Consider the following 13829-nt stretch of genomic DNA (forward strand, 5'->3'; position numbering starts at 1 on the left):
CCGCCCTCGGCGCACCGGCGGCGGGGCCGCGCCTGCGCCGTGAGGGCCCCGCGCTGTTCGAGCGCGGCGGGAGCGGCACCGACACCGACAGCGACCCCGGCACCGACACCGACCCCACAGCGACCGGCTGGAGCCCAGGGACGGCCGCCAGCGCCCCGCGCCGCCGCTCCCTGCCCGCCCGGGCCCCTGCGGCGTTCCCCGCCCTGGCTCTGGTGCTGCCCGTCCGCCCGGGGCCGGTTCGCTTTCGTCTCTCGTTGCGCTGGTCACCGGCAGCGAGGCAAGTTCTGCGCGTTCCCGTGTGCGCCGTTCGCTTCTCGGGCTCCCCGCCAGGTGCACGGGACTGCCAGATCTCTGCGATGTGCTGAGTGACAAATTTTTGGCAAATAATGTATAGCAGGTTTTTCCAGTTTTCATGTATGGCAAGTCATGAAGCTTTTTGTATTTCATGAGTGCATACAGAAATCACAATAGAGAAAATTTGTTACTTTTATCTAGTGAACATAGGAAGGAGGAATGTGTGAAATGTATACATTTGGAAATTGAGAGTTTTCTTTGTTGTATTTTTTCTCCTTTCCTTTTTTAAATTTTTGCAAATAGTTTTCATGCCTATTTAACACTGTTTTAATATTAAATATTACTTTAGCCTTATGCATGTTACCAATGGAATGTAGTATGTGGACTTGCTCTGGAAATGATGCTGATGATGACCTGCTAGCAAATGTGCAGTCATTACAGAATCAGCTGAGGAGAACTGAAAAAAACCTACAAACTGTAGAGAAAGAGCTTTCCAGGTATGAGCATGTCTGGGAATGAGACCCTCCTGTCTCTTGTAGAGTGACTGTCGTATTCCATGTGATGGATTACTGTAATTAGCTCCTTTTCTGCTTTTTGTTTGACTAGTCTTTATGAGCGACCTAATAAAGAAAAAAGCAGTAGTGACTTTTTCTCTCCCTCCAAACACTAGTACAGGGGAACATTATGGCCACTGCTTCAATGAGGTCATCGATGTCCCTCTGGAGGACTTTGTACAGCCCAATTACGATTGCCAAGGCTTTTCCAGCTGTAGGAAGAATTCTGGGAGAACATCTCACCAGGATTTTCAAAGAAAATGCAACGTAAATATTTATCTTCATTACTCATTTTTATTACTTTGGCTTTCAATTCTTTGCTATGTTTTTGAGCATTTTTGGCTGCGGGGCTTGGAGTAGATACACTGTAGATGGGGCAATGATGTCAAGGGAGCACCTTAAACATAGTATCCCTTGAGTACATTGCTGCAGGAAGTTTCTGATCCGCCTTTCAGTACTTGAGGCTTGTAAGAAAGATGGGGACAAAGCTTTTGGCAGGTCCTGTTGCGATGGGGCAAGGGGTAATGATTTTCAACTGCTTTAGATTAGTTGTGACAGGTGTTTTACTCATGAGGGTGGTGCAGCACAACCACAGGTCCCCCTTCCCAGGAAACATTCAAGGTCAGGTTGGTCAGGGCTCTGAGCAAGTTGATCTACTTCAGCTTGTCCTTGCTCATTGCAAGGTGGTTGGAGTAAATGTTCCCTTTCAACCCACACTGTTTTTGGTTCTATGATGTATTTTTATTTAAGTGTGTATATATATATATATATATATATATATATATATACACATAAACAGACATATTTTTATGTCTAGTCTTACTCTGTATCCACAACTTTGGATAAACCTGTGGAAGAAAACGAACAACTTCAAGAGCAGTTGGATGCCCTTCATGAGCAAAATGCATCTTTGACTTCTCAGAATCACTACCTGAAGAACAGAGTGGAAACAATGAACTTTGAATTGATGCAGTCAAAAATAAAAGTATGTATCTTTAGTGTACCCCAAGACAACCAATGACCATGATTTTTGAGTTTAGAATTACAAGCAGAATGTGCTGGGTTTTGTCTTATTTTAATCTGTTTAATATTTAGTATATATTTCATAATCAATATTAATCTTGGACAGAATAGTTTGGACTCTATTTCTCCATGGCCAAAACAACTATATTAATTATGAATTCCATCTACTCATGTTCCAAAGTTTAGTCTAAAGACACTAAGCCACAAAATGAAGAATACACTATGAAAGAAGATAGTTCAATAATGCATTTAGTACTGTACATCCATGTGTCTGAGACATTAATGGGAACAAAAATGGCACAGAAGTGAATAGTCTAGGAAATGAAAATAGTTGATCTCTCAGGTTGGATTAATATTGCTATTTTGAAAAAAGTGAAGATGAGTTAGAAGGGAATATTGTATCTAATAAATAATTACTGATTTACTTTCCATTTGTCTGTACAGGTTTATTTCAGGACAACTATGTTGTTTTATTTGGTTAATATATAATAATAAAACATAGCTATCCTTTGTGGATTTTGTTAGAGAAATGTTATCTCCTAAAGAGTACAAATAAATACATAAACAAAATGTTTGGCTGCCTGGCACTGAAAGAAGTAGTTGGATATAAATTTCTTGGGAAAGCAAGAGACAAGGTCAGCCTACAAAGAAATCATTTTGCTAGACAGAATAACATACTGGAACTACAAGGAGTGTTAAATGAGCAGAAAATTTGAGTTAAGGTGGTGTAGATGAACAAACAATTTACAGTGGGGTTAAGAGCACTGTCATTCAGTAAGCAGATTGTTCTTCTTTTTCTCACCTGTATATATGCAAATGTTAATGAAACCCTAAATATGTTTATATTTCAGATTTCATATCTTGAGGCTGCTTTAGCTACACATTTAATCAACATCCCGAAGTTGAAAGAACAGATTGTAAATTTGGAAGCAGAAGTTTCAGCTCAAGATAAAATTCTGAAGTAATGTGTACTTTTAAATCAATATTTTATTGTTGTCTTCCTGCTAGTCCAGTCTCTTTTTAGGGATGACATAATTTCTGGTACTGTGTGGGTCATGTAATCTGAAGTCTGAAACTTTAATTTCAGAGCCATCTATAGGAGGAGGAATATAGTTTAGTTTGTGCTGAATGTACTTCAAGAAACTGAGAAAAAATGATAAAAGACTGGTGAAAGAAACCAGTTTGTAGTGTGTGCTGAGTAGGAATGTGCCCTTACAGCTGGGTAGGGTGATTGTTTGCTACATGACCACGTATATTCTCTTGTAACAAGCATACGTAGTTCTGAACGTGACTGTGTTCTTTGTAACATAAAGAATTCTTTCTTCATGAATACATTAATCAAGGCAAATGGCCAAATAAAACTGATGTAAATGCTGTTCAGAGGTGTCAGGAAGACATACTTGGTTGTCAACTTGCCTTACAACTTCATGTTGTGGAATAGTCAATTAATAGTTCAGTAGTCTGTCTTCACAAAAACAAAAGTAAAAATACTTATGTTAAATTTATATTTTAGTGTTCTTTTCCAGTCAGACCTCTTGGCAGAGAAAATATGATTTCTATGATCAGAGTTCACGACACCAAGTCAGCTCTCTGGTCCTTGGCAGTTGTGACACCTGGTGCCTATTGATAAGTCTTAGATACCACTCCAGACTGCAGACATACTCCTGGGGAGTCTGCAGACTATGGTGCTCCTAACCTAGTTTTGAGAGTTATAGCATGTTTGTCTAGCACTTCTGGAACATTATATGCTCTAAAGAACAACAAAAATCTATTTTCTTTACAAGAAGTTCTTATTATTTATTATGCTTTGTTTATTTGCTAGAGATGCAGAAGATAGACTAGATCAAAATCGGAAAACAGCAATGGAAAGAGAACACATGTTGGAAAGATATCAAAAAGGCTATAAAGTTCTGAGAATTGAGTTAATTGAACAAAGCAAGCAAGGAAAGAGGTAATTAACTAATTTTAATAAATGGAGCATAGAATAATAGAGCATAATTGTTTATTTCCATTGGCAGTGGTTTGCTTTGTGGAATCAAATTACTTTTCTGTTTTGGGATGTTATTTTTTTAAAAAGGGGAAATTCTGTGGTTATATAAATGGGCACATTTAAAGTCTTGAGATCAGCTGGTAGTTGCAGGCTGATAGCACACATTAGTACCAGTTTATCAGCTGTTTTTTTTCCTTCAGAATGGATGTACTGCAATGGAAAGCTTCAGTGTCCAGAATATATTTTCCCTGAATTATGTTTGTATTTGTCTTGCAAGAACCTGCAGTGTATACTCAGCAACTGGTATTCAGCAGTATTGCTTGGTGTGAGAAAATGATAAAAGAACAATTTAATCAAGAGAACATTTTTATGTTATCCTTAATCTTACCTGTCTATGTTGAAAAAGGTGCTGTAATTCCATCTCAATCCCCATTTCCCTTTCCTATTGCCTCCTTTAGCCTAGTGGCTGTGTCACTACTGAGAGGGCTAGGGAATTTGATTGTTGGAAGTTGCTATGAACACTCCTATCACCTCCAAAATGTAACTTTAAAGAAGTGAGTGGAATAAATAAAAAGATCCCTACCTTTACTAATTTAACTGCATTACCTGGGGCAAAAAATTACCTGAATTAATGGCTTGGGAAAGCATTTCTTGAACTTTTTAAATGCAAACTCTTTGTTTGACTTGTGCCTCTACGCATGAAATTACCTCTAACCTTCTTATGGCAAGGAGACCTGAAATACTGTGGGGCTTGCACTGGTGGTTGAAGAAATGTTTTGCATGTGGGGCTGGAACTAGCTGTACTTAGTTACTAGTTGTAAATGTAAATATTTTTGTACTTCAGAAAAGCTGAGCTTCTGCCAGCTGTTAAGTATGATGGTATGGTTAGTATCAACACTTACTATGGTTTACTTTTAATCATTAATTGCAACAACTTGCAGGCAAACTGAAGTACTTTAGACTAATGCTATTTTGTTGTTCTGAAATGTTCTTATCCCCTTCTCTGTATACTTTCAGGCACTGGTCCTCAGATTGAGAGACACAGATCTGAAGGTTGGCTGTACTTAAATGAGGCAGTGCCCCATGCCAGCCCCAGTGAGCAGCAGGAGCTCTGGTGTGCCCATGCTGGCTGTCCTGAGCAGGCTGCACACCTGAGCTGTGCCGAGCTTCTCTGCCAGCTTCTTCCCTAATGAGTAATGACAGGGGAAGGGGCAGTGCTGTGGAGTCGTAGAGGGAAGGAGTGGGGAGTCTGAGTTGGAGCAGAGTCTCGTGATATCTGGGGCCTGGAAAGTTGGAAGAAGAAAGGAAGTACCTGAAGCAATTACTGCAGTAGTTGTTTTTAGTAACTGGAGAAGATAGTTACATTAATGGCTGGAGTTTGTGGGTTTTAAAATTGGTTTGCATCTTTTGCTTGGCAGAGCACAACAGCAAAGAAATGAAGCTTTGTTGAACGTGGAGGAGCTGACAAGAGCTTTCATGAAGTATAAAGCAGAAATAACTGAAACATTAGAAAAGGTGAGAGATTTTTCTTCACTTGTATTTGCCATGATAATAAAATGTTTCTTCCAAAAGGCCAGGCAGCTAATAGTAACAGGTTCATCAGAGAGTCAATTGTTTCCACTTGTTGGTGGCAAAGTCCTAAAAGATATGGGACAGGGTGAGCAACTGTTTGTAGTTATAAATTGAGTTCTATACTATATATAAATTGAGTTTTACACTGTCTTTGCACAGTCTGGATCTTTGGAGTCTGCATCTTTGCACTATCCTAATACTGCTGCTGTTTTTTATGTCTCCTGCTTGCCAGCTGGGAAATTTACATTTTAAAAATACAAGAGCCTTTAAAAACGCTTTTTCCTCCATCTGTATAAGCTGTTCAATGAAACATGCTGAAGAAGAGCTAAGATGAAAATGAAGTCATCTCCCAAAGTTCCAACGATCAGAATTGTTAATTGTTCCTGCCTTGTGAAAGGACAAAATACAGTTAGCTCTTACAGAGATTTTTTTTTTTGTTAGACTTCTTTCCTTGTGGAACTAGGTTGTCAACCACAATTGTACCCTAAAATATTAAGTTTTTGTTTCCTAAATGACAGAAAAAGAAAACTACTTTGCCTCTCTCCCCAATAGTATTATCTACTTACTTACCAGAAAGAGCATATTATTATTTTAAAAATAGCCTCTTGACATGGAAACTTTGTTTATTGCTGTACAGTAATGAAAAAAATTGGTTTTTTAAGGCTAAAGCTGAAGAAGTAGTCTTGGGAGAACGTTTAATTAATTGTGAAAAAGAAAAAGAGACGTTGAATGAAAAGTGTATCAGCTATAGAAAGGATCTAGACATCCTAGAAGAGCAGCTAAGGTAACACAAAGGCTTTTAAAAATTCTCTGCACAGTGTTTTTACAAGAACTTGCACATTGCAATTGTCACTGTGAATGTTTTTCTCAATTCATATAGTTCAATACATTCCTACTTACTTTCTGTAACTAATTTTTAAACATTTTAATCCCATGTGCTGCCCCCCATTCTCAGAATGAAGCCCCCCCAAGCCTTCTGGGGCACAGGTTCCTGGGGCCTCTGGCTGCTGCTGAGGGCCATGGGCTGTGTACCCTGTGCTCTGCCCTGGGTGTCCCCAGCACTGCCACCCCTGGGTCCCTGCCTCTTGCACACCACCTTGTCAGTCCCTAGCTGCAACGAGGGACACTTGGCATCTGATGGGGAGGCTGCACTCAGGCCTCAGTGGAGGTTGTGATGCTGACTGCAGCTTATGGAACAGTCAAACCTGGTTTTGACTGCTCTCTGTCCCAACTCCAACTGCTACAAGTTTTTATGTTTCTTGTATGTTTTATTTCAAGCTGAAACCCCCTGTTTTTCAGAAGTTCTTTGGTAATTTCCTCATTGCTTTAATGAGGGTAGACAACCATCAGCTGATTGTCTTTAGAATTGTTAGGTTTGGACAAACACCTGCACAGACATTTTGGAGTTATTCAATTTACATACTTTGTCTGCATTCGCATTCCTCTCTTAGTTGTTCTTTAGGCCATTTTGGCAAGAGTGGGCAGTGTATGAACACCTCTACACTAGCTTGAGTCTCCTCAGTAAATCTCTGCCTCTAGTAATGAAATAGCTTTTATATGTCTTTTTAGACAATTAAAGGAAGAGAATCACAACACAAAAGAAGAAATTAAAGGTTTAGAGGCAAAGAACACTGAAATGACATCAATGCTGAGTCAGTCTGATCAGAAGATCATCAAGCTTGAGAGTGAACTTTCTGAAAAAGGAGTAGTACTTGAAGAGAAAAATGCTCTATTAAGTGAAAATGAAGAGCTGAGAGCACTTACTGCACAGCAACATAACCACTTGAAATTATGTCGTCAAGAAATAGAGGATTCAAGGGAAGAGCTCAACATACTAAAAACCATTATTTCTCAGTTGTCTTTAGGTACATCTGAAGAGGTAGAGTAACTGATACAGTCTTAACAGTATATTATGTTTTGAATAGTTTTAAGGATTGAGTTATCCAAACTCTTAATATCCTGGTATATGTGTCTCAAAATTTATATGCCAGTATAACTCATGAATTAAGGGTGCTATGAAGCACTAAAAGGTTATTTCTTCATTGACCTTTGTTTTCTTTTAGTTTAAATGGCACCATTTCAAACACCAGCTATTGAGTTCGTCAGCAAAAGAAGCTACCTCTGAATCTTGTGGTGAATCCAGTAAACCTTTGATTGCAGACTTAAGGTATAACTTTCTGGTTACTGAACTATGGCAAGATTAGGCAAATAATAAGGTGCTATTAGAATTAGCATGCAGAAAGAATGTTAAATAGCTGTCTCCTTCTTTATAATAGCATTAAACTGGCAATGAAAGAAGCAGAAAATCAGAAACCTGGGGCAAACTTAACTGTCTGTACTGGAGCTGAGCATCTTTCTAACAGTATTGAAGGACAAGAAAACAACAGGTTATGTGACCTGGAAACAGAGCCTGTCAAATTGATCAGAAATCCAGGAGGTAAGCTTGCTGACATAGCTGTGCAGTTCTGTCTAATTAATCCACAGAACAGAAATGTTCTGCAAGGGTTCAAGTTGGTTTTACAGCATGTATGCTTTGTTTGAACAGGGAACATTTTGCCACCTTGGAAACTGTCATGCTCTCCAGACACAATATGTTTCTTTCTTTAGCTGCTTAAGTTACTCGTTCAGCAATTGCTGAGCTAGGAGTTGTGTTGAAATGGAACCATGTATTTTTTCTTTTTGCAGATTATGCTAAAATCTCTGTATTTTTGTTGACTCTTTTCTCTGCATCCTGGTGTTCCAGTGTTTCTCTGATTGCTTCTGTCATTACTGCTAGGACTGCTCCATGAAATTACGTCCAGGCACCTATATGATGATTATTTGTTTCTTGGGGTTTTGTTGGGATTTTTGTTTGTTTTCATGAGTCACTGCATTCAGTTACATTATGGGTTTGCATGTTCTTTTATAAATTAATCTTAAATTTATTTTTTCTACTTTGAGAGAGGAGAAAATGTCAAGAGTTGGAACTTATAAGCAAACAGTTTGAAAAGGTGAGGCAAAAATTCCAGAAAGAGATAGAAGAGCTACGCACTAAACTGATAAAAGCAGATGATGAGAATTCTGCCTTGAGGACCAGCATGGCTCAAAGAACCAGTCAGTTTCAAATCATACAGGAAGACCTATTGAAGAAGGCTTCAAAAACTAGTAGCTTAGAGAGAGAAGTAAGTTTTAAATAGCACTGAAAAGAATATGTCACTTTTTTTTTCAGTTCAGTAATCAAAGATAGTGAAGACAATAGTTATGGAAAACTGCATTTGCCATAATAATTTTCAAAACTGATTAATTTGAGAAAAATTTAAACTTTTCAACAAGGAGAAAGGCCTAGCAACCCTAATTTGTTATTTGTCAGAATACTGTTTTAAAGTTTGTGTAGTTAGTAGGCTTTTCTGCTACTACTTTGATTTGTTATGTGGAAAATACATACAGTCTTGTTGCTTTGGTGTGGTTGAATTAATGGGTAATCCTAGAAATCAGGTTGAAAGAACAGTTGTATTTTTCCTCATTAAATCCTACTGTAGTTGCCAGAGATGAACATCATTACCAGAGAGTCACAAAAGAAAAAATTTAAGCTTCAGCTTTTCTCAGGGTGAATAAATTAAATTGCTAATGTTTCTATTCTGGTGCTAATGTGTTTACAGAGTTCAGCATAATGGGCTTTGCAGTTATTTCCTAATAATGAATGTAAATGTTATAAATATGTAAATCTATTTCACTGATAATTAATTGGATAAATTGTAGGTAAATTGTCCTAAATCTTTCTCCATAAGTAATAAAATAAAATAGTTCAACAAATAAAATATTTAACAGTTTATTAAGAATACTATAGTAGCAGCTAAAATGGAATTGGTGATAAGAAAGTGCATACAAATATTTGAGTAAAATTGAAACAGTTGTCTAAATGCTGTTTTGTGCCATATTTCATTTCAGATAAGAAAGAAGTCTTCTCAGCTTTCTGCACTTGAGAAACAGTTGGAAGAAAAGACTATTGCTTATTCCACTGCCGCAGAAAGAAATACTGAGTTGGAACTGGAACTCATGGTAAAATGTTCTCAGTGAGAAACCACATTTATTTAAAAAAACATAAAAGTATAACTTGACACTAGTATTCCCTGTATTCAAAATGTGTGGACTTTCAGATCTGCTAAATAATCTGTGCAGATTGTAAGAACACAGGTTTTAAAAACAGAATCTTGTTTGAAATAAAACATCCTTTTTTCCCTGCCCTTGAATGTGGCAAGGACATGTTATATTTTCCTTGTGGTCACATATGCAATAAAGATCTGGCCCTGTTGAATTGCCATTTGTTTCAGTGAAATACATGTAGATTTGTAAGATAAAAAATCTTCAAAATGGTATTTTAAACATTCCATCTGTGCATATGAACATAGAATTTCTTTTTGTCTTTGTCAGGAGGTATCTGTGCCATAGTCTGTCTTGGCAGACACCTTGTCTTTCTAGTGGCTGCATTTACTGGCATTCTATACCTGTGGTATAAGTGTGATGTCCTTTGAGATGACACACACTCTGTGTAACTTCAGAATTTTTTTGTTGTTCCTTTATGAATTCTTGAAACCAGATGATCAAATAACTTAATATCACAGCTAAATGTTTTTATTAAGTCCTTTTATTGTTGCCACTTCCCAGGGAAAAAACAGATGCATTCATGAGCTGGAAACAACTATCAGTGAAGAACATGAGAAAATAACTTCTGCTTTTGAAAATGAAAAGTTGCTTCACCTCGAGCAGCACAAAGAAATGGAGAAACAAATTGCTCTAGTAAGACCTTTATTGTGTCGTATTATGTATAAGTGTTATACTTGGTAACTTTTTCGTATATTAATTTGTCTTGTAATTTCAAGACACAGGTATTAAAAAAGTATGTAAAAAGATCTTTCTTCTCCCTACATTCCCTGATTTTACTACATTTTCCATCTAACTAGCTATACAACTTTCCCTCTGAAATATTCATATCCTGCTTAGCTGAAGAGAAATAAGGACTTAAGAAGAATACTGTTCCAAACACATAGCAAAAAAAGAGTATAGCTTTAGTGCCTACTGGGTTTAAAGCATGACAGCTTCTAAAAATATTCTCATTGCCTGAACCTCTGCCAAACTGAGCCTTATGAACATCTGCATTCAGGGAGAACTGTTGGAGGTTTCTCAGTCTCTAGAGAAGAAATATTTCTCCATGTGATTAGAAATATAACTGTGATTATTTCTAGCTGTTTAAGAAACTTCTCATCTTTTAGTAAAGAATGTATGAATGTCTTATTGTCTTGGCTGGTGACAGATAATTGCACTCTGCCCTCATTCTCCTCTGGAATTAAGATACTAAGTGCTCGGGATTTCTTGATAATTTTTAGACTGCACAATACTGCTAATGGTAGTAATGTATTTAATTTTCATTATAAAAATTATGAGTGAATAGAACTGAATCACATATTTAGATTAATACATTTTTATTAAAATAATAAATTGCTATTTACTTATGGACAGCTTCGCACACAGCTGGAGAAGAAACAGCAACAATTCATTGAACAAGATAAAATAATATCTATTTTACAACAAGAGGTTATAAACAAACAGCATCACATTGAATCATTGGATGGGCTGCTAACAGGAAACAGAGAGGTAAGGCTGGCTCTTGACTTTCTTTAAATGCAAATCAAGCAAGTGACTAAAAATAATGGAAAGCATAAATACTTTTTTTGTTTTTGTTTTCTTAATTCTTGTTTGAGTAATCACCAATTACTGCTACTACTATATATTGTAAAAATTTTAATGACCTTTCAGTATTTTCTGTCTTAGCATTCTCTTTATGCCTCTGGATTACCCCTTGGGCTTCTCTCTCTAATGAAAGGAAAGAGATCTGGATAAAGAATGATTGCACCAATCCTACACTAGGTAGAAAACCAATGTTCTAGTATGATAATAGTTTATTCCTTTTAATAATGCTTGCTGCTGCAGAATGTGAAGAGACATCTCTCAGCAACTAAATTCACTCAGTATTTATGTACACCAATACATTATGCAAGCAATTGTGTTTAGATACACTGATCTGCATTTTTTTTTCCTGATTCTGATTGAGTTTTTATTAAATTACTTATAACTTTATAACATTAGGTTAATGTTATGTAATATTTGTATTTGGCTCTCTTGAATAAAAATATCTGTTAAAACAGGAAATGGAAAATCAAAATGTCAAGAAAGATCAAGGACTGAAGATGCTGGAAAGTCAGTTAACAGAAGAAAAAATCAAAGTCAGTAAGATCTCTGTAATGTTCAAGTAATAGTTTAAAAGTTTGCAGTAACAGTGTATTTCCTTTTATCTTTAATAGAAGAACTATTTTATATTAATTAATATATTTAAATATATACTTTTATTTTTCTTAAGTAAATATTCCAGAAGTCATTTGTCTGAAGCATTTACTTTTTATCTGTTTCATTTTGTTTTCTTTTTTTAATTAAAATAAGTATGATGAAACCTACAATAAGAGATTATGCAATGCATAATTGCTTAATGCAATTACTGTAGTTACAAATAGGGTAAACTTGTGCTTATTGTACTCTTAAAGTCCAACATTGTCTCATAGAGCTAATGTTATATATGCTTTTGGTCTACATATGGCATGTCTTTTAGACATGTGATACTGTAATGTTGATCATGGTTTTAGCCATCTTTAGCTCTTCCTGGTGTTTGCCGGATAAACATTTTCCATGCAACACTTCTAACAGGATTTTAATAAACCAGTGCCATGTGTGGATTTACCCTAGGCAAGTATTAAATCTTCATGATGTACTAGGGACTTTGCTGTTTTCATGCTTTTTCTGAGCTTGTGTAGGACCAATTTGCTATCCAAGTGTCTTTGCAGTATTTGGGATGGTTTCCAGAGACTTAATATCAAGACACACAGTAATTTCTCTCCAAAAACCGCTGAATCAGCTGCAGACAGAGATACAGAGTCCAGTATCCAGTATAGTTTAGAAAACTGGCAGTCTGATTGCAAAATTGAAAGAATTAGACTATCTGCAGCTAAATTCAGCACAATTCTCATTGATGAGAAATCCTAGCATTGAAACCAAATGGTGAGAAATCCTAGCATTGAAACCAAATGTTTAAGAAAAGCTTAATTACTATGCCTTAAGATCTCAGAGTTTGTTATAATTTTTATCAGTTCAAGGTTATAAGGTATTTGTAAGAGATTGCATTAAAAGTCTAAAATAGGTTGACAGTGTTGACACTGCTCAAAGCTCTTCCTTTCCCATTTGGTGAAATTCAGGCACCGTCCCCCAGTGTAGAAAGGGAAATCATGCTACTTGGTAATTTTTTGAAAAGAATTTTAGTAAGATCTGAGTGTTTTTTTTAAAAAAATATGTGTGCCAACTCACCTATGATGATAATTCCAAATTTATTTATGCAGTTCTATATGTAATGGACCATGATGGATTCATGCTTTGGGATTGACCCCATGTTTGTTTTTTAATTCTAGCTTCTGACAAATGTTGGCATATCTTCTCATAACTGATAGTCTCATCTGATATAAACACAGTCTAAAGTATAATTTTTAATTTCACAAATAATTTCAATTTTTGAAGACTATTTCAGTTTTAAAGTTTACTATTATCTTCCATGACTGTTTTAATACTCATATGATAAAAATGTAGCTTTTCTGATGTTTTACACAAAGCTGTCTTTTAATACAATTCTTAGACCAGTTAATAAAAGCCATGCCATGCAATTTTAAACAATCTATTCCATTCATCTAGGTACGACAACTTGAGTCAGCACTAAAGGTATGTCAGGAAGAAGTTGCACTGTATTTGAGTCAGTCACAAGAAAATAAGGAGATGTTTGAAAATCAGCTGAAAGAAAAGTCTGAAGAGGTAACAGGTTGTTTTATAACTCCTCTGTATTGGACAGAACTCTTGTTATGATTGATTTAATCTAAAAGTTTGTAAAATGACAGCCAAAATTTGCAACAGGACATGTGGATGGGAAGTAAGCTGGGAAGAAATGATACATTTTGTGAGGGTAAAGGGGAAAATCATAACTCAGAAACATGGGGTAAGTTAAGGGAAAAGAAGCACTAAGATAAATGAATTGTTGAAAGAAGTAACAAAATTAGAATAATGTGAAACAAAACATTATCATGGGAAAAATGCAAAGAGCACTATTGTAATATAAATTTAAGTGCTCAAAATGGATCTGTTTTTTAGCTGTCTTAATGGGGAAGAAGTTCTGGGCATAAAAAATGTTTACTTCTAGACCCTGAGTTTTATCATACTGTCCACTACTGCTTGAAAGCAAGAAAGAGTTAACTTTAAATATTAGAAGGAATTTTTATTTGTGGGTGAACTAATTATATAGTAGGCTGATCATGTCAGTGCTGGCCTAC

At 36.3% G+C, this 13829-nt stretch overlaps 1 protein-coding gene across 3 annotated transcripts in view; it reads left to right on the forward strand.

Annotated features, from left to right (window-relative positions):
• CCDC18 (coiled-coil domain containing 18) overlaps positions 1 to 13829 on the forward strand; it is a 25086-nt gene continuing 11257 nt past the window's right edge. For 2 of the 3 annotated variants that reach the window (XM_072932507.1, XM_072932506.1), the window contains exons 1-17: positions 1 to 277; positions 644 to 791; positions 965 to 1115; positions 1666 to 1833; positions 2723 to 2832; positions 3694 to 3822; positions 5280 to 5376; positions 6096 to 6217; positions 7003 to 7312; positions 7497 to 7600; positions 7710 to 7870; positions 8374 to 8594; positions 9361 to 9471; positions 10078 to 10209; positions 10930 to 11064; positions 11616 to 11693; positions 13201 to 13317. In XM_072932507.1, coding sequence (XP_072788608.1) covers positions 652 to 791; positions 965 to 1115; positions 1666 to 1833; positions 2723 to 2832; positions 3694 to 3822; positions 5280 to 5376; positions 6096 to 6217; positions 7003 to 7312; positions 7497 to 7600; positions 7710 to 7870; positions 8374 to 8594; positions 9361 to 9471; positions 10078 to 10209; positions 10930 to 11064; positions 11616 to 11693; positions 13201 to 13317 — 2286 coding nt within the window. In that variant the 5' untranslated portion in view covers positions 1 to 277; positions 644 to 651. The remainder of the gene's footprint in view (positions 278 to 643; positions 792 to 964; positions 1116 to 1665; positions 1834 to 2722; positions 2833 to 3693; positions 3823 to 5279; positions 5377 to 6095; positions 6218 to 7002; positions 7313 to 7496; positions 7601 to 7709; positions 7871 to 8373; positions 8595 to 9360; positions 9472 to 10077; positions 10210 to 10929; positions 11065 to 11615; positions 11694 to 13200; positions 13318 to 13829) is intronic. The other variant, XM_072932508.1, reaches the window with a different exon arrangement.

The sequence above is a fragment of the Taeniopygia guttata genome, chromosome 8 (genome assembly GCF_048771995.1).
Source record: "Taeniopygia guttata chromosome 8, bTaeGut7.mat, whole genome shotgun sequence".
In the NCBI taxonomy this organism is placed as follows: domain Eukaryota; kingdom Metazoa; phylum Chordata; class Aves; order Passeriformes; family Estrildidae; genus Taeniopygia; species Taeniopygia guttata.